General features: G+C 39.1%; 1 protein-coding gene across 3 annotated transcripts in view; it reads left to right on the forward strand.

Moving 5' to 3' along the window:
• The window catches only part of LOC126297774 (KICSTOR complex protein SZT2-like), a 710838-nt gene that overhangs the window by 493622 nt on the left and 193434 nt on the right, over positions 1-23782 (forward strand). For all 3 annotated transcript variants that reach the window (XM_049988949.1, XM_049988951.1, XM_049988950.1), the window contains exons 32-36: positions 5023-5332; positions 7520-7713; positions 15999-16137; positions 16467-16705; positions 17554-17803. In XM_049988949.1, coding sequence (XP_049844906.1) covers positions 5023-5332; positions 7520-7713; positions 15999-16137; positions 16467-16705; positions 17554-17803 — 1132 coding nt within the window. The remainder of the gene's footprint in view (positions 1-5022; positions 5333-7519; positions 7714-15998; positions 16138-16466; positions 16706-17553; positions 17804-23782) is intronic.

Raw genomic sequence — 23782 nt, forward strand, 5'->3', positions numbered from 1 at the left:
GCCACAGTAGTTGTTGAAGACTTTAGGCTTTGCCACCTTGATAGCCAAATACATTTCATTTAGCATCTCCCTAATGTTGTAACTGTATACAGTGAGCATGCATAAATGAACAGCATGCACCTCCACAGCCAGCCCAAGGAGGCTGCCTCACAATGGCACAGGTGGTGCAAGAAGTACTACACAATGTGTAAATAACTGTATATAAGCCAGTGTACTGTGTCCTCAGCTGCTCTATTGTTTTCGTGACTATGGAACACTTCTCTGCTAGCATTAATGTAACTCCTGGTTTCATGTGGTGTTATTACTACAGTGTCATTCATATGTCTGTATTTTCCTTTATGTGAAAGCAAATTAAAAGTTGATCTGTGCGAATTCTAATATTGTGTTTGTGCAATTTTACAATATATTTGGTGATGAGGATGCCATTCTACTCCATGTGTTGCACTCTCTGTTCACTACGGCCAGTATGTCAATGGCAGAAATTCTTGTCTCTTGTTGAACAGCAGCGAGCTCTCACTGTGGCACTAAACAGTTTGGCAGCCTCAATGACATGCCAGGACTCACCACCGTTGATGAATCCACCACCTTTTCCTCTGTATGATGGTACTCTGAAGAATTGTGATGCACACAAAAAACACCTTTGGCAACATTTCCAAGCTTTTGCTGTCTCTGACCCCAATGTGTGTAAGGCTTTCTCCTTCTGTATATCATCTTTTGTGTCAGATAGCTCATCTGCCAGAACCTGCCAATCTCTTTTGATGAAATGTGTCAGTTTCTCTCTAATTATCATTGCAAATGCCGCACATAAGGCCTCCCCGGTTTATCGGATAAACTGTCTGTGGCTGACGCCGAGCCAGATGCTGACCTAAAAGGAATTCATTAAACTTTGGTTACACGATGAATCAGTCTAATTTAAAAGCCATAAATACAACTAAATACCTAGGTATTACTATTACAAACAACTTAAATTGGAAGGAACACATAGAAAATGTTGTGGGGAAGGCAAACCGAAGACTGCGTTTTATTGGCAGGACACTTGGAAAATGTAACAGATCTATTAAGGAAACTGCCTACACTATACTAAAATATTTTGTTGACACTGAACTACATAGGGAGAAATGATCACCATGATAAAATAAGGGAAATCAGAGCTTGTACGGAAAGATATAGGTGCTATTTCTTTCCGTGCACTATATGAGATTGGAATACTAGAGGATTGTGAAGGTGGTTTGATGAACCCTCTGCCAGGCACTTAAACGTGATTTGCAGAGTATCCATGTAGATGTAGATGTAGATGTTATTGCTACTCGCATTGAGTTCTGCCATAGTCAAAAACGGCTGCAACAGTGATACAGAATTAGAGCAGAGGAACTTCATGGTCTTAACCACCATTGCCAGTTTGTAACTGAAGTTGACTGGGATTCATATGCTGATTCGGTGGTTTGTGAAACTATAATACTCTTGGCCAATGGTAGAGAAGTTCATGAACAAGTGCTCACTGTACAGGGTTACAGCACCTAACTATAGCCTGGAGCTTCATTTTACACCTATTTTGCAGCAGTCTCTGTTTCTGTTAAAGTTTCTTTACAACTACTGTATTTGATCTAGTTCCTCTTGCATTGTGAACTTTTATACTAGGTATATATGTATAAAATGCATGGTCAGCTTGTCTTCTAAACTTGGGCCACAATTCAAGTACATGCTCATCTTCAGAGCTAAATGTTTTGATTTCCTTACTGAGGTACAACACCACTCTCTCTTTACCTCATTTGCTGAATATATGAAGCCTTCTACTTGTTTTAGTTGCCATTTTTACTGTGGTAATCATTGTTGCCACAACTGCATCATGGTCACTGATACAAGTTTCAATGTGGACATCCTGAAAGGTGTCAGGTCTGTTTGTTGCCATTACATCTAATAAATTTCCGCAATAGGTGGGCTTCTGGACAATCTGCTCTAGATGGTTCTCGGAGAAGGTATTTAGCAACATTTTGCCAATCTTGGTATACCCATTGCTTAGAAGACTGTAATTTTCCAGTTGATTGTAGGATGATTAAAGTCTCTTCCAGTGATGACAGTATAATTGGGGAAATATGTACTAGTGCAGTTAGGTTTTCGATTACACCTGGAAGTGATTTTATTAAGTGATAAAAAATCTGGTTATAAGTTTATGCTGAGCCTTTTTACTGAGTCTTGCACAGACAACCTTGCATGCACTTTCAATTTATATCTTGGTATATTTGGGTTAGTTGTCTACTGTAACAGATACACTACCTCCATTTACTAGTAGCCTATCCGTTCCATGTACACTTAGATTTTCCTAAAAAATCTCACTGCTATCAATTCTGCTTGATAACCAGCATTCTGTACCAAGTGTTGTGTGTACTGCTCTAATTTTTAGGAGTGCTTCAAACTCTTGGCACTTTGTGGTGAAGGCTTTGGCAGTTAATGACTATACTTTTAATGATTTTTTTGTAGGGGGAATTTCTTTACATCTTGTACTGACACTTCCAGGTCTCCTGCAGCTATTGTTATGTGGACTCTGTGAGAGCCACCTACTGTAAAAGACTCTCATGTGCTCCTCACAGAGTCAACTACTCGGGTAGCAACATCTGATCCGTAGTACACAACTGACCCAATTAGGGGGATCAAACAGTCCTCATCCCTTTGGTGCAAGTCCAGGAAGTGACTGCCTAGATTGTCACAGAACCTTTGATGTCTCTGGTTCAAGCCTTCCACTGTTCTTGGAATCAGGGGGCTACAGTCAGTTCTGGTGACAATGCTGCAAATTGTGAGCATCGTTGAAACTCTATGAGCAAAGCTGTTGGTCTCTTCTCAGCCTCTTTGTCAGTCACTGGATGATACAATTATGTCCTTGGAGCCCAGGCAACAAGCATTATTTGTTCTAACGTGTGCCACAATCTGCAGTTGGTTGCACCCTTTATCCTCAGTGGCTGCCATATTAGCACCTTCAGCGTGTTGAGTGAGGCCCCCAGGCTTACATACAGAGTGCACATCACGTGTTGTTCCTTCCTAACCATTACTGCCATTTCCCCATGGGGTACCATTATTTGCCATATGTTTGAACTTCTGATTATTAATAAACCACTATCCTTATGCATTTGATTCCATATGTCACAGGACATTAGCAGGTATCCCACGTAGTGAAGTGAGTCTCCTGGCTCAGTTTTGGTTTCAGTGCAAGACATTACCTTGAACTTGTTGAGATGTTTCTGGCTTCTCCCTGGTCCCTGGCTCCCCTGTACAGGACACATAGTCCTACCACTGACAGGCCACTGCCAGTTAATTGGTGATGTATCCCATTCTTTCTGTGTAGGAGCCAGAATCCACAAGAGGGCATGCTACTTGAGCTATCTTTGGTATCTCAGATAAATAACTCTCAGGAGCTCTCCCAACACACCCATTTGCAGCAGTTTGTATTCATTTGACAGAAATGAGTGAAATTTGCAGCTGCTTGCAAACATGAACTAACACATTCCTTGTTCAAGAGCAGCATTCACAGTGAAGCTGCATTGCGGCTGTTTTACAGAACAGTGAACAACTAACTTTAAATAAACTTCCTGATTCTCTTTTGATTTCTGGACCTATCAAGCTAAAAGTATTAATAATTGCCTTTAAGAACTGCAGAAATTTGTTTCACAAAAAGAGATTTCTATTAAGGTAACAATGAAGCCTGGGGTAAAAGTTACTAATTTTCTGAAAATTTTTTGAGGTTTTAGTCAATAATAACCTTGAAAATACTATTAATTTACAATGAATACAGACAATATACAACCCTGTTGAAAGAGAAAACTAAATGTAAACCAGTAAGATAATTACAATATGTGCTAAGTAACTGCAAATTACAAATGCTAATTTGGTATAAAATATGCTATTCACAACAGTTGAAACATCCAAAAATTCTCTATATGTTGATATATTCTGAAATTGTGGTTGAATGGTTCTCTGAGTGAGGATATTACAACTAAAGTTTTATAAAGTACAAATATTGATTACAGCTGATGATATGGTATGAAATACATTTCTCTCAGCACTCAACACACAAAAATACACAATATATTGTGTTACACACAAGATTGTTGATACACTCTGTGTGAAAAGCATGCTTAAATTGTACCTGAAGTTTCTCAATGAATCTATCATACACTTGTACACAAAGGAAATATTAGAAGTCAGTTTATGTACATATCTGGTTTTGCAGCACATTTTACACCATCATGCCAAAATTGAACACTGTAAGAATAGCTCTCAAAAATGGCCAAAAATGTGGAACACAAAAAACAACTTTTTCCACATGGGGTGGCTATCGGTCCATTGTACATGATGGATGTGATGAGTGCCGAGCAGTCCACAGCACAAAATGTCATAATCTGGATCAAGGGGAGAACCTCGTTTACAAGGCAGAAACAAATTAGACAACTGAAAGCCATAAAATTTAGGCTGGTTTTTGAATATTAATACCAATGTGTTTTGTTTAAAACACTTTTAAGATGTATTTATAAATGTTGGACTGTTTGTCTGTAAAGCATTATCTCCAGTGCCTAACTCTATATAATTACCATTTCTTCTAAGTGGTTAACATACTCTTCTTGAGTGATTGGTGCAGGTCATCATTATGTGCTTGTGAAAAAAAGAGATGATTAGGGATTTAATGTTCAATCAGTGATGTCATTAGAGACAGAGCATAAACTTGGATTGGGCAATGATGGGAACAGAAATTAGCTGTGCCCTTTTCAAAGAAACGATCCAAGCATTTTGCTTGACTAATTGTGGAAATTACAGAAAATGTATTCAGGATGCACAGGTGGAATTTTAAACACCCCCCACCCCCCATCTGAATGTGAGTCCAGTGTGTTACCAATGTGTTGTATTACTTGGCTATGTAGTTAGAGAAGTATGTCTGTGTTGTGATGCATGTATGTCACTGTTGATGTGTTTGTTTCATTCAATTGCGTGTCTTTGTAAGCTTCTTTGAGGTGACCAAACCACTTTCCATTTCAGGTGCAGAGAATGGAATACCTGAGAGTGTAACTAACACAACAATGGAAACTTTGGCCAGTGAAGACAATATTTCTGCTGTAAAAAGTCTTTGGAAAATACAAGACATAAGTAGTAGGAGGAAAACACAGCTAGAAGACAGTGATTCTGATGAAGACTCAGAGTGCCAGAAACAGCGCAGAAAGGAAAAGAAAACTGCCCAAAGTAAAGGAAAAGTAGAACAGTGGGCCTGTTCAGCTGCAGCAGAACATGAGACACTGTCACTCTCAGCTTCACCATCCCTCCCTCTTACAGGCCAGGATAATGAAAACAGGTAATAAGTTAAGCACATGAATTAGTGCTTTTCTTTTTGTTGTGTGCTTTAGGCACATGAGTGGCTTACTTGTAGGTCCACGAAGAAGGAATTGAATGCCAGATGCATTTCTAATGTGGTAGTGGAAAACAAACTGAAAGACTTTCTCAGTCACATCTCATCCATTTCCAAATATTTTTTCATTTTCCATTCATATGCACATTTCAGAAACACAAATACAAATAATGAGAACAGACTGCTACTCACCTTTTTGATGAAGAATTGCTTGGTGACCATGTATACAGAAACATGAGGTGTCTGTCTCATGAGATATTGAGCTTTCATTCTTCTTTAGGTCAAAACAGTTATTGTGAAAACACATGGTCACACAAACATAAAAAAAAACTTCTAAGGTTGTAGCATGACTGATGGTGAGTGATGATTTGGGATGAGAAAGCAGGGTACACAGTAATCATAATAAAGAAGGTGGTTTATTCAGTGGAACGCTAAGATGAAAAGGCAGATGGTGTGGAATAGGTAAATGGAGATGGCTAGGCTACAAGGGGTGAGTGAAGTCAGGGACAAGGCTGCAGCCAAGAGAGGAAGAGGAGGAAAGAGAGAAATGTAAAAAAGAAAAGGAAAGGAAAGGAGCCCAAGGAAGAGAAGAGTTTCACAAGAAAGCAAAAAAATGCTGGTAATAACAGGAAATAGAACATGAGATTAATAAATAGATTGCGGGAAATGCAACAGTCCAGTCCTTGTTTAAATCTTTAAGGGCAATTCTGTAAAACAGTTTCGGAAGATAACCCATTCTCTTCCAAAGTTGGATAGTGTTTTAGGTATGTTGATGATATGTAGCCAGAAAGCTGAAGCCCAGGAACTTTAAAACATCATTTTGTGTACACAACACTGTTGGACACTTTTTGCTCAATGGGAAAGACAGCACTCCAGCTTTGGAGGAGAATGATATATAAAAAATCACTTGTAGCTGTGGCAAACTCTATAAAGGTAAGTCTACTGGGACAATATGCACCCATTTGAAGGGAACCATGGAAGTTGGGAACTTAGGGAAGGAGAGACTACTTTTGCAGACCACCTGCTTAAAGAAGGCCATAGTCACAAGGTGCAACATCAAGTATTACATCATGTCCATAAAGGAAGGAAGATGAATTACCTTGAAATAATGAAAATTAATAAACATATATTCATCTGCTCATGTTTAGTACTAAATCACCAGACATAGTTCCCTTACTCACCACTTCTAACTGCAGATGTACTCATAATCCTATCCAGGCCAAGTTGTGAACTACACCTCTTACTCAATTGCTCATTTTTTTCCCTTTTTATTGCCCTATTAAATTTACTATGTATAATCACAGCTACTTCATTTACCTGCTTAATCACACTAGTATATCTTATCTGATGGTAATCTAGGACCTGTTAAAGACAATAATAGTTTGTTCAGCCACTCCATTGCAACAAGCCACAAAAGTTTATTGTTCATTTATTTTCTTCCAAGAACAACTGTTGTAATTTGTTATATTGATTAATTAGTTAGTGTGTCACACATTGTATCTTAGTTAAATAATCTGATATCACATTCTGACTGAAATAATTCCTCTTGTTTTATTCGCAAATCAGTCATTAAAAATTTTCAACTTTGGAAATGGAAATACTTTGTAGATGCACTAGTTTAAAATCTTTGATCCTACAGAAAGTTTACATTTTTATCCTTGAACCTGATGATGGCATAACAACTGAAAACAAGTTTGTGAGATAAATAATAAATAGCGTAGACTATTATGCCAGTGTTGTGTGTGTTTTCATTCATATGATGTATCTGAGTTGAAGATGATTGCTTGTTGAGTTGGAACAAGGTTCACGTTCCCATGTTGTCTTCCAGATCAGGCTTTTCATGGTTTCCTTATATCACTTAAGGCAAATGCTGGAAAGATTCCTTTGCAAAGGATGTTACCAATTACCTTCTCCGTCATTGTCCTATTCAGTATGTCTCCACTTATTATATCCTCCTCATTGATGAGACATAAAACACCACTGTTCCTTCCATAATTTCTAAGGACAGTTCATTTATGCAAAAAACCCACTCCATTGGAATAGTCTCTCTCCACTCATTAGTTTCTGGATAAATAACAGTAAACATCTTGTGTTGCAACTGTATTTAACATCTGTATCACATCAAAATTTCAGACCCAACTCATCAGTAGTCAGAAGCCAGAGTTGTGAAGTTGTACAGTGTGGCGGAGAAGAATTAAATCAAGATGCAGAAGCTGAAACAGTAATTCCTCCTTTGAACTACCTACAATGGAGTAAAAAACAACTAGCTTCTGAGTACAGAAGTGAAGTGTCAAGTCTTGTTGAGAGTGGCCAAGGAACAGAAGATGGTAAGTTTTAAAGAAATAATAAACCTTCAACCTGCGTGATATATTTTAATTTAGTGTAGCAACTGTGAAACAACCAAAATGAACATTTACTTTTTCCTGTGGTGTAAGGATGTTGTGGCATGTGATGTCATATGTGTGCAGACAGAGATAGAATGAAGCAGTGGCAATATTCATTTTGCTTCTGTTTTATTTTCTGGAATTCAGGTTGTAGTGCAGACTGATTTGTACTGTATCCAGTGGAATAGGTTGGTTTGGGCAGTAACATTTTGGTTTTGTGTTGATAAAGACAACAAAAACATGACTATAAAATTATACTTATGGTAACATGTTGATATGATACATATTGTAGTTCAAGGTCTGCAGATACATAGTGTAGCTCAACCTCTATATGTTCAGACAGTGGAAAATAAAAGATGGAATAATGGCAGTATTATGAAAAGGATAGACTGCTACTCACCGTATAGCAAATATGTCGAGTCGCAGACAGGAACAGCAAAAAGACTACTAAACATGTAACCTTTGGCCAGAAGGCCTTCTTCCAATATAGACAATAAGCACACACACACATTCATGTAAACGCACCTCACATGTGTGACCACTGTTTCTGGCTGCTGGGGCCAGTCTCAAGCCAATGTATGAGGGAGACATTTTTCTGGTGGTGATGATGGTGAAGGAGGGGTGAAATAATGAGAATTACACAGATAAATGTTTTGTTTTTTAAAAAATAATACATAACTGCAAAATCTTCAAAACAGTGTCTGATGAATGTAATGCAGCTGTCCAAGTGTGTCTTTAACAAGCAGTGGAAATAATTATTAAAGTCATCCATATGGAAACAGTTTTTAAAGTCATCCATAACTAATTCCTGTGGCACTTTCTATCATTTTTTCACCTCTTCTATGTCCTGAAGATACTTCCCTTTTTTCCTCTTCATTCTAGGGAACAGGAATAAGTAAAAAAGGAATATGTCCAGTGAAGTAGAGTGGGTACAAAACTATTCTCATTTTGTTTTGGTCCTATAACTGCATGACCAGCAGCACTATCATGGAGAAGGAACAGATAATTTGACCACCACAATGCAGGAAAAGTTTTTTCCATAGTGCACCTTGCAATAGTTTTAGTGTTTGTTGGTAACAATGTGGTAATAATGCTGGTTACATGTCACAAATTAGAAAACTAATTCATTCTGGAATATCCCCATCATGTAATAGAAAAGAAGTGCTTTTGTAATTGGTTCTGTTCTGTTTTTCTTTCTTTGGTTATGGTGATGAAGCTTTCTCCCAGCATGTCTGCTAAAGGAAAGTGATCATTTCCATAGCTAATCTGCCTGACAGGGATCAGAACTTAATGTTACAATATTGTCCTGTTCTACCACCATCTGCAAATTGCTGAACACATGAATCAGCATTATGATCTGACACTTCTTCTGGAATGACAACTGGCAAGTGCAAACAAGGTTAAGGGGAGGTAACTGGTGGGAGAAACGAGCACTACAGTCCCCATCACCTTCCAGAAAATAATTTATTTACATGAGTACAAGATAACCCTGAATATAAGATGACCCCCTGCTTTTTCCTTGAAAACAATTATTTTTAACATACTCTGACTAATCAAAATTACAAACTTTTTTTAATATAAAAAATTTAACATTGTAGCTGTTCTTAATATTTCCTGTTTGTTGATTGTCTACAAACTGATAACTCAAAGAGAAATAATATAAACAAAAAGAAACAGTTTAGATTAATTTTTGTCTTCACCTCATTTTTTCCTTACAATCTAAGACAGTTGTCTGTGGTATCACTGCTTTTAATTATCATCAGTTACATCATCACTGGGATTGTTATATTCATTTGTAGGTCATTTGGCATTTCTTTCTTCCTGACATTCTGCCGATAGTATGTAATCTTCTGAAGTACCCATAGCATTGGATATGCAGGATCTTTTGACTCCTTCTGTAATAAACTCACATGAGATTCTGCCCCAGGCTATAAGGATCCACAGTGTCATGTTTCCATGAATTATTACCAGATCTGTGTTGTCCTTTGCTATCAGATCCTTAACGTCTTCCACTGAAAGAATCCAGAGCATGGTATTCTGTTCCAAACAATGTTCATTATTGTCATTAGTCTCTATCCATTTTCTAAGATAAGAACTGCAGGTAATTTTTCTTACATTATCATTTTCCTGTGAAGAAGCACATACGGGGGATCAGCTTCCTTCCATCTGCTAATGCACCCAGCATTTCATTCCCAGAACTTTTAATGCCCTTCACATTGACAGTAACATTTGATTGTGTATCATTGGCATTGCCCATGTAGCCTAGCAAATTGTCATTTTCTTAGATTGATTATGCAATGCTGATATTCAAGAACTTCTTAGTCATATGCTATGGGAAGTGGCTGAGCTAGCGTTGTTCTGTGTCATAATGTAATAGCTTAAAAGTTTTTTGGACATAATGATGGCAGAAAGCCTAATTATATTCCCAAGAAAAAGTGTGAGATGAAGTTATTGAGAAATTTCTTCCTCTTGAGCTTCTGAAATTTCTTGCTCACTCAACAAATGTGATGTATTCTACATCTACATCTACATCCATACTCCGCAAGCCACCTGACGGTGTGTGGCAGAGGGTACCCTGAGTACTTCTATCGGTATTTGTGACAGAATTACAGCAAACTGTGAAACTTAATAAGTACACTCACAAAATTACATCAGTGCAATCACATTGGCTCAGCCATTCACAACAGCAGCTGTTATGTTTGCTAATGTTTCTTCCAAAATAATTCTAGAAATTGTCAAGAGAAGGCAGCACCAGTCAAGGGACATGTCGTGAGACGTCCATACATTGTTCTCATATGAAATTTGTCCAGTTTACAAGTGATAGGTGGTTCACACATTGAAAGAATCGAGATCCAATGTATATTCAGATGCAGTCTTTCTAATACAAATTTACAGCCCAGGCTATATTTGGGATTCCCCTGCAAAGTCTTAAGGCCTTGCCACTTGTTTATTCTCATGCACAAATCAGCATTTGCTTTGAATTCCATGATGCATGCAGTTGGAAAATTCTTCTTCATTTCCAGCGCCTTCATTCAAATAATTTCTCAGGTAGTCAGGAAGCCTCCTTGTTTGCATTTCTCTTGCACTTACTGAACAGTCCACTGCTCCAAATCCATCCCTGCGTTGGTCCCATGGAAGTTTGATGTGTAGAACTGTTATTCTTTAATTTATTCTTCACCCTAACCCCAGCTACAAACATTCACTTCTGCGATGCCAAATTTTCTTCCTGCTGTACAGTTTTTTTGTGCCCTCAGCTTAATGAATCACCATTACTAATAATGTAAGAACAACATTGCATTGTCTGCATGAACCAATTGCAAATTGCAGACTCATAAATCCACATTTCTCCACAGAGTCATGGCTGTAATTGGAATCCACGATTGATTGTTACAATTTACAGTTCCTACAGCACTGTCAATATAAGCAAACAGAGTGACAACCCAATACATTGTACTCTAGACTCCCTATAGCTGAATCAGCATAAATTGTACAACTTCACATTAATACTATAACCAACCCTGAAAACCAACAGTGCTGTAGAGCAGTAATAACTTCAGCACAATTGTTGAAAATCATGTTTTATTTGTTGCGCCACATTTCATGTATTCTGAGCAAACATGTTTTTATTAGCATTATTTTATCTACTGGGTTAAAGTCTAGATCAGGGTCACAGCCAGTCATAGTGATGTGTGTCTAATGCTCAGAGGTTGGCAATGCATAAGTTGCACGTATCAGTAGGATGATAGTTTCACTTCACCAATGAGAAGTGAGGAAAAATGTGTTTATGTATAGAAGAACCAGTGAAACTTGTAATTTTGCGAATCACAAATATCTGGCTGTCTCTTACAAATATATTGCAGTTCCTGAGGTTGTAGGTACAGTGAAACCTGAGAAGACAGCTGGTTTTTCCCCCCAAATACATAGCTGCTTTTGGATCCATATTGATGTGAGAATGTGATGATATTCGTTCATCTCTTGCTTCCAAACATGTTGTCTGCCTGCAGCTCTCTCATTGGCTGCATGGAACTAGCAGCTGACACACCCCCTTTCATTCCCATCATACCTCATTATGGTTAGCATTGACAGCATTGGTACATCAAACACATAAGTATGCTATGGCCCCTCTCTAGACTTTTACCATCTACTATAGAAATATGTACTGTTGTGGAGCATTTGTCCAATTTTAAAGTAAGTTCAATTCTGACTGCAAATGGATTCAGGCAAACTGCATTTTAAACATGGTAGATGTTCATGAAAAGCTAAGGTACGCTGTATACATTCCCATGGATGGCAGTGGGATGAAATTTGCTTCTTGCTCATCACTCTCCTCATCACATTGATTCCAATTCTTAGTCAGACAGGTGTCACTGATCCCCCTCCAACCCTCCCACATTCTTCAAAATAAATTTGCATGTGACCTCAGTTATGAAAGCTTAATCTGTAAATGTAAGATGATCTGTATATTAATCTATTACACAACACAGAAATGTTGAACTCAGCAGGAATAGTTTAATCTACAAGTGTATGACAACCCTGTATTTTGCAATTGACAAACTGGGGTAAAATGTTGTCTTATAATCAGGTAAAGATGGTCATTTTTGTGACTTTTCAGTCCCTTCTTGTGTAATTTATGGAATATGTTACTTCATACCTGTAATTGTTCTTTATTTCTTGAGCCATTTCCAGAAAGAGTGAAGGAAAAATAACTGCCTTTATGTCTCCATGCATATTTTAATTACTCTCATATTTTTCTTGTGGTCTTCCATATATACTGTATATATAATGAAAGGGGGAAGGGGAGAGCATTAGGACGTAGTGAAAGTATTAGTGTTTTATACTCGGTCTGAAATATAGGTTATTTTAACTTCCACCATCATTTAGTGAAAAGAACATCATATTCTTTGGATAGTATCATTCATAATCAAATTGTTATTCTTTTCTATACTGTAGAGTCACATTAGTGTGACCACTTGGCATAAGGCTGAATACATGCATTTTACAGTTTGGACCACTTCAGGACATGCACGAAGAGTGTCAGTGAGGTTCTGGTAGGTACTTGAAAGGGATGTGGAGCCATGTTGACTCCAGTGCCATGGCCAGCTGTGCTGGGTTTCTCAGTTGAGGATCCACTGCACATACAGTCTGATTGAGGTTGTCCCACAGATTCTCTATTGGGTTTAAACCCAGGGAGTTTGGAGGTCAGGGGACTAAGGTAAACTCATCCTTGTGCTCTTTGAGCCAACATGTACATTTCAAGCTGTATGATGTGTTGCATTGTCCTGCTTGTAGATGCCATAATCCTGAATAGAACAAACTACATTTATGGATGGACATGGTCCCCAAGGGTAGATGAATACCTGCATTGATCCATTGTGTCTTCCAAATTGAGAAGATCATCCAGGGAATGCCACAAAAAATTCCCTCAATCATTATGCTCCTTACTCCAGTCTGCACCCTTCCAGTGATTGTAGCGGGGTTTTTGCTGTCAGACGTTTCACACCAATTACCTTCTGTCAGATGGAGAATAAAACATGATTCCTCTGAAAAGGCCACCTGTCACTACTCAGTGGATATCCAGTTTTGATATTGATATGCAAATTTCAGCCTCTGTTACTGATGAACAGTAGTCAGCATGAGTGCATGAACCAGGTGCCTGCGGTGGAGATCCATAGACAGCAAATGTTTGCTGAATGGTCTTTGAAGAGACACTATTGGTAGCTCCTTGGTTCATCTGGGTGGGCAGTTGTTCAGCAATTGTGCACCTGTTTGCTGGTACACATCTCTCCAGCCGCCATTCACCCCAGTCATTTATGGCCCGTAATGCACCACAGATGCAAGAAACAATCAATGCCTTCTCTGCATGGTAGCAATGGAGATATTATCGAAGAAAGTGCGGCCAAAGCAGAGTTACTAAACATAGCCTTCCGAAATGCCTTCACAAAAGAAGACAACGTAAATATTCCAGAATTCAAATCTAGAACAGCTGCCAACATGAGTAACATAGAAGTAAATATACTTGGAGTAGTGAAACAACTTAAATCGCTTAATAAAAGCAAGTCTTCTGGTCCAGACTGTATACTAATTAGGTTCCTTTCGGAGTATGCTGATGCATTAGCTCCATACTTAACAATCATATACAACTGTTCACTCAACAAAAGATCCGTACCCAAAGACTGGAAAGTTGCACAGGTCACACCAATATTCAAGAAAGGTAGTAGGAGTAATCCACTAAATTACAGGCCCATATTGTTAACGTTGATATGCAGCAGGATTTTAGAATATATATTTTATTCAAACATTATGAATTACCTTGAAGAAAACAGTCTATTGACACACAGTCAACATGGGTTTAGAAAACATCATTCTTGTGGAACACAACTAGCTCTTTATTCACATGAAGTGTTGAGTGCTATTGACAAAGGATTTCAGATCGATTCTGGAAGGCTTTTGACACTGTACCACATAAGCGGCTCATAGTGAAATTGTGTGCTTATCAAATATTGTCTCAGTTATGTGACTGGATTTGTGATTTCCTGTCAGAGAGATCACAGTTCATAGTAATTGATGGAAGATCATCGAGTAAAACAGAAGTGATTTCTGGCGTTCACCAAGGTAGTGTTATAGGCCCTTTGCTGTTCCTCATCTATATTAACGATTTTGGAGACAATCTGAGCAGCCATCTTTGATTGTTTGCAGACGACACTGTCGTTTATTGACTAATAAAGTCATTAGAAGACCAAAACAAACTGCAAAATGATTTAGAAAAGATATCTAAATGGTGCAAAAAGTGCCAGTTGACCCTAAATAACGAAAAGTGTGAGGTCATCCACATGAGTGCTAAAAGGAACTCGTTAAACATCAGTTACATGATAAATCAGTCTAATCTAAAAGCCGCAAATGCAACTAAATACCTAGGTATTACAATTACGAACAATTTAAATTGGAAGGAACACATCGAAAATGTTGTAGGGAAGGCTAACCAAAGATTGTGTTTTATTGGCAGGACACTTAGAAAATGTAACAGATCTACTAAGGAGACTGCCTACACTACACTTGTCCGTCCTCTTTTAGAATACTGCTGCGCGGTGTGGGATGCTTAACAGATAGGACTGATGGAGTACATCGAAAAAGTTCAAAGAAAGGCAGCATGTTTTGTATTATTGCAAAATATGGGAGAGAGTGTCACAGAAATGATACAGGATTTGGCCTGGACATCATTAAAAGAAAGGCATTTTTCATTGCGACGGAATCTTCTCACGAAATTCCAATCACCAACTTTCTCCTCCGAATCCAAAAAAATTTTGTTGACGCTGACCTACATAAGGAGGAGCGATCACCATGATAAAATAAGGGAAATCAGGGCTCGTATGGGAAGATATAGGTGTTCATTCTTTCTGCGCGCTATACGAGATTGGAATAATAGACAATTGTTAAGGTGGTTCGATGAACCCTCTGCCAGGCAATTAAATGTGAGTTGCAGAGTATCCGTGTAGATGTAGATATAGATGTCTCAGCACTAGTTTCTGATATTGCCATTTTTCCATGCAGAATATGCTTCAACAATGGCAGCACACAAACTGTCTAGAAACTTAGCTGTTTTGGAAATGCTTCCATCCCTGACCCAAAAGCTGCTGATCATGTCCTTTTGGATGTCAGATAAGTCACTCCATTTCCACATTACAACAACAACTGCACTGTTTACCTTGTTCCCCCAACACACTTTATATAACTTCTCTGCTAGTGCTGCCACCTGCCGTCTGTGAGTGGTTGTTGCACTTTGATGTCGAACATAGCAGTGGTCACATTACTGTAACTTGATGATACTGTATGTATTTTAAATACAAGATTCCATTTCTGCATCTATTATTCACATATATGTTCATTCATTCTATCAATCAAGTACTATTCTTAATTGATTACCATAATAAAGTGTTAACAGTCTATAGGTAATATCAGGATGTAAAAGTTTTAAGAAAATTTTACAAGGGAAACATCATAAAACAAGCTGTGTGTTTTAACTGATACATTTATTGGACAGAAAAATTGGTAAGTGTATGTAGAAAAAAATTAGGAATTACTGTAATGCCTCCAAATACATAAGAACAAACATTTTATTTTTTTGAAGCTTCTTAATCTTCGATTTCAGCTTAGTACAAATAATTTTTTAAATCTTTGTGTCAATTCCTTCTAAATACTATAGAAAACAATGAAATTTCTGATGATTTCAGGTTATGAGGGAGACAGCAGTGACTCGGCTGACGAATGTGATTGGCTTCAAGATATGGAAACACGCAGGCCATCACTTCCTAACTTCTGGTTAATTATGAAAGTAAATGAAGATGCTGTAATTACATACTTTCATTGCAGGTAGATATGGATGTGTATATTTAAATTTTACTTTTATTGTGTATGACAGATAAGAATAGATCTAGAGCTCAAAACATTGTTACTATGACTCGTCAGAATTGTGAAGAGAGAGGATTATGTAAGGAGGACTGTGAAATCTATTCTTAAAGAAAAATGTTTACTTTGTAAATAGAGGATTTCATTACCTCTTACACATTATTGGCTTATATACAGTATTAGAAGGATTTGAATTTGTCGTATTTGAGCCATAGCAAGCATTTATGAGAGAATCATAAAATATTTTAGTGCCACCATGTTCCAGTCTAACTAAAACATATTCTTCTTTTTAGATTTAATGAGATGGAGAATGATAAAGTTAGAGCTTACAGAGATGTTCAGCGGAATATGATCAAAAATATTAAGGACTTATGTAAACTTGTAAATCAGACAATGTTGCTACAAAATTTACATGACACGCGAATGTGTGATCAGCTTTTGGAACCAGAAACGAGTGAAGATATATGGCCTTCATCAGCAGAACTTTCTCAATCATCTAGTCATCCTGTCAGTCGTTTGAAGTCTACTGATGGTAAGGAGGCTAATGCTACATGTATCTACTGTGCTCAGTCAGTATGAGAGAAATTACTGTCAAAAGTATTGTAATTTTAGATAGTGCACTAGTGGATTGTTAGATGTCTTTAGAAAACTGACACATTTACTTGTATTGTAATTTGCTTGATGTCTGAATGAATAGATATCAGACTTTGAATCCAAAGGTTCAAGACTCAATTCCTGTATCTCATTGCTTCTTTCAGCACAGTGATTTTGTGTGTGTGTGTGTGTGTGTGTGTGTGTGTGTTTGTGTGTGTGTGAGAGAGAGGGGAGTTGTGGGTTTTTTCCGACCAGGGTTTGGTTTCCACATCAAACTGTGTGTATTCCCTGTAACAATGTTTTTCTGAAGAGTAACCACATAAATTCATAGTGTTTCTGCATTTATCACATGCCAGGATTCAAAATATGTTCCCCTGCTTATCAAAATGTTCATGACATTTCAGGTTCAACTTTTCAGAATGAATTTCATTGCTGTCACGTCACGTCATGTCATGTCATGTCATTGCATTAAATTAATTTCATCCCCAGTGACACAATTTATTTCAGTTCATGAGTTTAGACAGATAGTCTCACTTTACCGATTATTATTAATAATATGTATGAATTCCCTCCAAAGTGTCAATAATTTAATATACTTTAGTTATCTGGAGATGGGCACAAATGCCCAAAACCGGTTATGGCTCTCAAATAAAAACATTTTAAAGGTGTTTGTGGCTGGTTGCATTATTCACCAACAATTTGATATTCTGTACTTACAAATTCCATGTTATGACAATGACCAAATTTATTTTTAATAAATTGTAAATCACTCATTTTATGTTTCAGATGGAACAGACAATGAATATCAGTCAAATTATTTAGATGCAACAACAAAATTTATGCCTGGATGGTTTGCATGTAATGTTGTTTGGGAAACTTATTTTTCCCTCCATCCTCGGTTGAAGACAGGCCCAGGAAAGCCTGCTTTGTCTCGTGGCATCCAAGCTCTGCGTTCTGTTCTGAACCGCTTTTCGGTTAATAATCGCAAAAATATGTTTGTTTATCAGGATCATACAGGAAATGTGTTTTATTTGAGGTAAATAAGCTTTCTCATATTTGTAATCAAATATTAAAAAAAATTGTGATAGTGATGATAAACTTATTTTTCTGTTTGGTTCACATGATTATTTTTTTTTAAAGAACTACAAAAGTGTCACATTGTAGTGAATTGTGTAGATCATTTCTCATCGTCAAGATGATGCATTGAGTTGCAGACAGGCACAATGAAGACTGTTATACATGCAGCTACCAGCCAAAGCCTTCCTAAACAAAGGAAACATAGACATATTCACCCAAGAAAGCACACCTCAGGCTCACTAGACTGCCACCACTGATAGCTCTGACTGGAATGTGGCTGTTCCATTCCAATTGGAGCTGTCAGTGGTGGTGGCCACATGTGCATGAGGTGTGCTTGCTTGTGTGAATATTTGTATGTTTTCTTTGCTGAGAAAGGCTTCGGCAGATAGCTCTATGTGTAACAATTGTTTCAAAAGTGTTACAAAGTTATTTTTCCATTTCATTGGACTATTACATTCATCAGTATAAGTAATTACAAATTACACACTACTGTTTATATAAGATTATCTCAGGATTCCAGCTTCACATCATTTTTGAGAAGAAAGAGAAACACTTTTTGTCCTGAGGTCAAGCTACTCATGATGATGCCTACTTTGAGACATTACGTAATATTTATTAGACTATTAATAACCAAAGGGGAGGGGTTATATAATGGGGAATGTGTGTAACTTGCAACTCTTTTAACATATCAATTACTGGCTAAATAGTAGTTGTCTGGTCTGACTCTGCTGTTTTCAAAGGAGAATGATGCCCACAATATTGCATGAGTGTGCTAGTACCATTCTGAGAAGTTTGACAGCAAGCAGCACCTTACAGCAAGTATTTATGAGTGTTAACAGGAAATGACCAATTGTGAAGTGTCTGCATTCTGCTCTGAATGCATATTGGCAAAATGGTGTGCACCTTGAAAAATTTTTGACAGACCGGTTTTGATAGCTCGCAAAATTGAAGATCAGCTGGCCACCCTTACAAGTGTAGGATGAAATTGTGAGCCCACTGAAGTGGAGCTGAGGTTTTAAAAGTGTTGCATGTATCAAGTTGGGAGAGAGTAATCCCCAGTCATCAATAAAGCTGTTTTCCAGTTTTTGCGAGAAAGGGAGAGATTTAATGAACATGTATTTGCTAGGTAGGCAGAGGTCTTATATTAGATCATGGAACCATCAGCTTGTTGGAGATATTGTTTGATAATGAGGCACACTTAGCAAGGTCTTATAGGAGACAGTAAATTCTATTTGTTCTGGTGGAAACTTATGGTGTTTTTACATGTGCCATATACACAGTTATGACTATATTACTTTTACCCAAAAAACTTGGCCACTACAAATGCATTTTCTGTTTCTTGACAACGTTCATCTTCTGTGATGGAGTTTGAACATAGTCAGCATTGAAGTATATGCTGAAGAGTTTGGTTTTCTTCACAGATACACTGAATATGCTCTTCATCAGTGTAACACCATCTTGACAAACTAAACTTTGATATGCCAACTTCAGATCTCAATTTGTTCAGGGGCTTCCAAGTCATCCATTTCTCATCATAGCCAGAGGTAGAGTTCTGAATGGGATGGTAGATCATAGCCCTACATAGTTGCAACTGACCTTTTTCAGCAGTGCTTCTAAGTGCAGTTGATGTTTGTAGGAAACTCCTCCTTGACTTCAGTCATTGCAGCTGCGACTTGTGCCCATACGGAGCACATGTTCTCTCCTGCTCCACTTTTTTCCTTTCCTCATTTGTGGCTATTTCTGTTTGAACAAAATGTGGTGCCATTTATGCGAGGTGGTAAAACAATTCAACTGAAGTGGATTTCAAGTAACCTGTTATGATACTGCAGGTGTCTGTGAGAGCTATGTCCACATTTTGGCATGTGTTGAATTATACCAGACAGGACATGCATACTCTGCTGCAAAATAGCATAGTGCAGTGCAGTTGCAGAGCTTTGTAGAGTTTTAGGTTGACTACCCCACTGTGATTCAGCCAGTTTCCGTAGAAAATTGTTCCTGGTAGAAACGATTGCCTAGCAGTTCTTGCAGGGTTTTATGAAAGGGAGAGATCTATCAGGTGTCACTCCTAAATACACTCCTGGATATGGAAAAAAAGAACACATTGACACCGGTGTGTCAGACCCACCATACTTGCTCCGGACACTGCGAGAGGGCTGTACAAGCAATGATCACACGCATGGCACAGCGGACACACCAGGAACCGCGGTGCTGGCCGTCGAATGGCGCTAGCTGCGCAGCATTTGTGCACCGCCGCCGTCAGTGTCAGCCAGTTTGCCGTGGCAAACGGAGCTCCATCGCAGTCTTTAACACTGGTAGCATGCCGCGACAGCATGGACGTGAACTGTATGTGCAGTTGACGGACTTTGAGCGAGGGCGTATAGTGGGTTTGCGGGAGGCCGGGTGGACATACCGCCGAATTGCTCAACATGTGGGGCGTGAGGTCTCCACAGTACATCGATGTTGTCGCCTGTGGTCGGTGGAAGGTGCACGTGCCCGTCGACCTGGGACCAGACCGCAGCGACGCATGGATACACGCCAAGACCGTAGGATCCTACGCAGTGCCGTAGGGGACTGCACCGCCACTTCCCAGCAAATTAGGGACACTGTTGCTCCTGGGGTATAGGCAAGGACCATTCGCAACCGTCTCCATGAAGCTGGGCTACGGTCCCGCACACCGTTAGGCCATCTTCCGGTCACGCCCCAACATCGTGCAGCCCGCCTCCAGTGGTGTCGCGACAGGCGTGAATGGAGGGACGAATGGAGACGTGTCGTCTTCAGCGATGAGAGTCGCTTCTGCCTTGGTACCAATGATGGTCGTATGCATGTTTGGTGCCGTGCAGGTGAGCGCCACAATCAGGACTGCATACAACCGAGGCACACAGGGCCAACACCCGGCATCATGGTGTGGGGAGCGATCTCCTACACAGGCCGTACACCTCTGGTGATCGTAGAGGGGACACTGAATAGTGCACGGTACATCCAAACCGTCATCGAACCCATCGTTCTACCATTCCTAGACCGGCAAGGGAACTTGCTGTTCCAACAGGACAATGCACATCCGCATGTATCCCGTGCCACCGAACGTGCTCTAGAAGGTGTAAGTCAACTACCCTGGCCAGCAAGATCTCTGGATCTGTCTCCCATTGAGCATGTTTGGGACTGGATGAAGCGTCGTCTCACGCGGTCTGCGCGTCCAGCACTAACGCTGCTCCAATTGAGGCGCCAGGTGGAAATGGCATGGCAAGCCGTTCCACAGGACTACGTCCAGCATCTCTACGATCGTCTCCATGGGAGAATAGCAGCCTGCATTGCTGCGAAAGGTGGATATACACTGTACTAGTGCTGACATTGTGCATGCTCTGGTGCCTGTGTCTATGTGCCTGTGGTTCTGTCAGTGTGATCATGTGATGTATCTGACCCCAGGAATGTGTCAATAAAGTTTCCCCTTCCTGGGACAATGAATTCACGGTGTTCTTATTTCAATTTCCAGGAGTGTAGTTTGGGTCTCACAATCTGACCATAATATCTTTAATTTCTGACTACTTCCCCCTTTTCTCAAATGAAAAGCACCCATTTTTGTCTTTCGGGAATTTGGTTTAAGTTGATTTGTGTTGTATTATCTGGAAAGTTGTTTAATTGCAATCGTGAGGGTGTTTGCTACTGATTCAAAATCTGTGTACTGGGTGGCCTGAACAAGGTCATGGGCATACAAGAAGCTCCTCTTGTTGCGTTCTATGGTTTGGTGATTTGTGTACATCTTGAACAGAATTGCAACCAGCACACTTCCCTGCAGGATGCCATTTTTTTGTACTCTCCATTGGCTGTGCTGATCTTGGAAGTCAATGAAGAACTAACAATTCTGCAAGAGAGTGGCAGTTAGCCTAGGTAGGCTAAAATCCTTGGTCAGGTTCATCTACATCTACATGATTACTCTGCAATTCACATTTAAGTGTTTGGCAGAGGGTTCATCAAACCACAATCATACTATCTCTCTACTATTCCACTCCCGAACAGCGAGCGGGAAAAACGAACACCTAAACCTTTCTGTTCGAGCTCTGATTTCTCTTATTTTATTTTGATAATCATTCCTACCTATGTAGGTTGGGCTCAACAAAATATTTTCGCACTCGGAAGAGACAGTTGGTGACTGAAATTTCGTAAAAAGATCTCGCCGCGACGAGAAACGTCTTTGCTGTAATGACTTCCATCCCAATTCGCGTATCATATCTGCCACACTCTCTCCCCTATTACGTGATAATACAAAACGAGCTGCCCTTTTTTGCACCTTTTGATGTCCTCCGTCAATCCCATCTGTTAAGGATCCCACACCGTGCAGCAATATTCTAACAGAGGACGAACGAGTGTAGTGTAAGCTGTCTCTTTAGTGGACTTGTTGCATCTTCTAAGTGTCCTGCCAATGAAACGCAACCTTTGGCTTGCCTTCCCCACAATATTATCTATGTGGTCTTTCCAACTGAAGTTGTTCGTAATTTTAACACCCAGGTACTTAGTTGAATTGACAGCCTTGAGAATTTAACTATTTATCGAGTAATCGAATTCCAACGGATTTGTTTTGGAACTCATGTGGATCACCTCACACTTTTCGTTATTTAGCGTCAACTGCCACCTGCCACCTGCCACACCATACAGCAATCTGATACTGGTCTTCGGATGACCTTACTAGACGGTACATTACAGCATCATCTGCGAACAACCTAAGAGAACTGCTCAGATTGTCACCCAGGTCATTTATATAGATGCAGTTCTTTGCTAAAAGTAGTTGACTGACAGTGTCATATGCTGCTGGGAAGTCAGCAAATACCACTTCTGACACCTTCTGAGCTTCAAATCCATCTTCTTTAAACTGTGTGAGATTTTGCAGCTGTCCTTTCAGCTTGTGCCCAGTCAAAATCCAGGTTGCTGAGGTATAAGTAAAGTGTCAATTATAGATAATAGGTGATTTAGAATCAATCTTTCCAGCAATTTATAAAAGTGACATATAGTGCACCTGGTCTAAAATTTTTTGAATTATTTCCTTCTTTTCCAGGTTTCAGCAAAGTGATAATGTGGCTCTTCCTCCATATCTTTGGGATTTGGCTTCTGCTCATGCAATTGTTGAAAAGTTGGAAAATCCATTTCTTTGTTGTTAACCCAAAGTGTTTAATTTGCTCAGTTTGTATATCATCCACTCCAGGAGATTTTCTATTTTTGCTCTGTTTGATAGCCCTTTCTAATTCTTCCATGCTGAATGATGTTGTGAGGTCACTTCTCTCCTCATGCTCTTTCCTTTGCAGTTTTGGTTTGTGTGATTTGTGGTTTGCCTTCAGCAGTAACTGATGTGCTGTTTGATTGGCAGTGGTACTATTAGCTGCAACAGTCTTAGATCATTGCTTAGGTATCTCAGAAGACTCCAAGCTTTATGGCTGTCTATTTTCAGATCCAAATTTTCTATAGTTTGTATTCATTTATTCCATTGTGTCTGCCTTATCGAGGAAATGAGATTTTTCCCTACTTCCATGGTCACTTCTCTGAAAGGATTTTCTTCAAATAAGTTGCTTTATTCTGCGAGTAAGGGGGGGGGGGGGGGGGGGGTTAGTGTGACGTAAGCCCAGGGTTATAAGATGTTTAACAGCTGCAAGAGAGAGGCACTTTAGAGCCATGGTAAAGGTGTCATAGTGGATACTTTGACATCAAATAATTCTGCAAATGTGGACTAGCCTGCCTTTTTAAAATTAAAACACCTCCAGAAATATGGTTTCTGAGGAGGTCTAATGGGAGCAAATAACGGGCATGTCATTGGTCTAAGCTGTGAGTTGGATATTGTGGAACATATAGATTTTACACATTGTTGGCTGGTATTGCTGCTGGCAAATATGAGGTCAAGATTGTAAGCTTTCCTCCCCATGCCACTGTTGAAAGATCTTGGTAGTTTTGCGCC

The sequence above is a fragment of the Schistocerca gregaria genome, chromosome X (genome assembly GCF_023897955.1).
Source record: "Schistocerca gregaria isolate iqSchGreg1 chromosome X, iqSchGreg1.2, whole genome shotgun sequence".
Classification (NCBI taxonomy): Eukaryota; Metazoa; Arthropoda; class Insecta; order Orthoptera; family Acrididae; genus Schistocerca; species Schistocerca gregaria.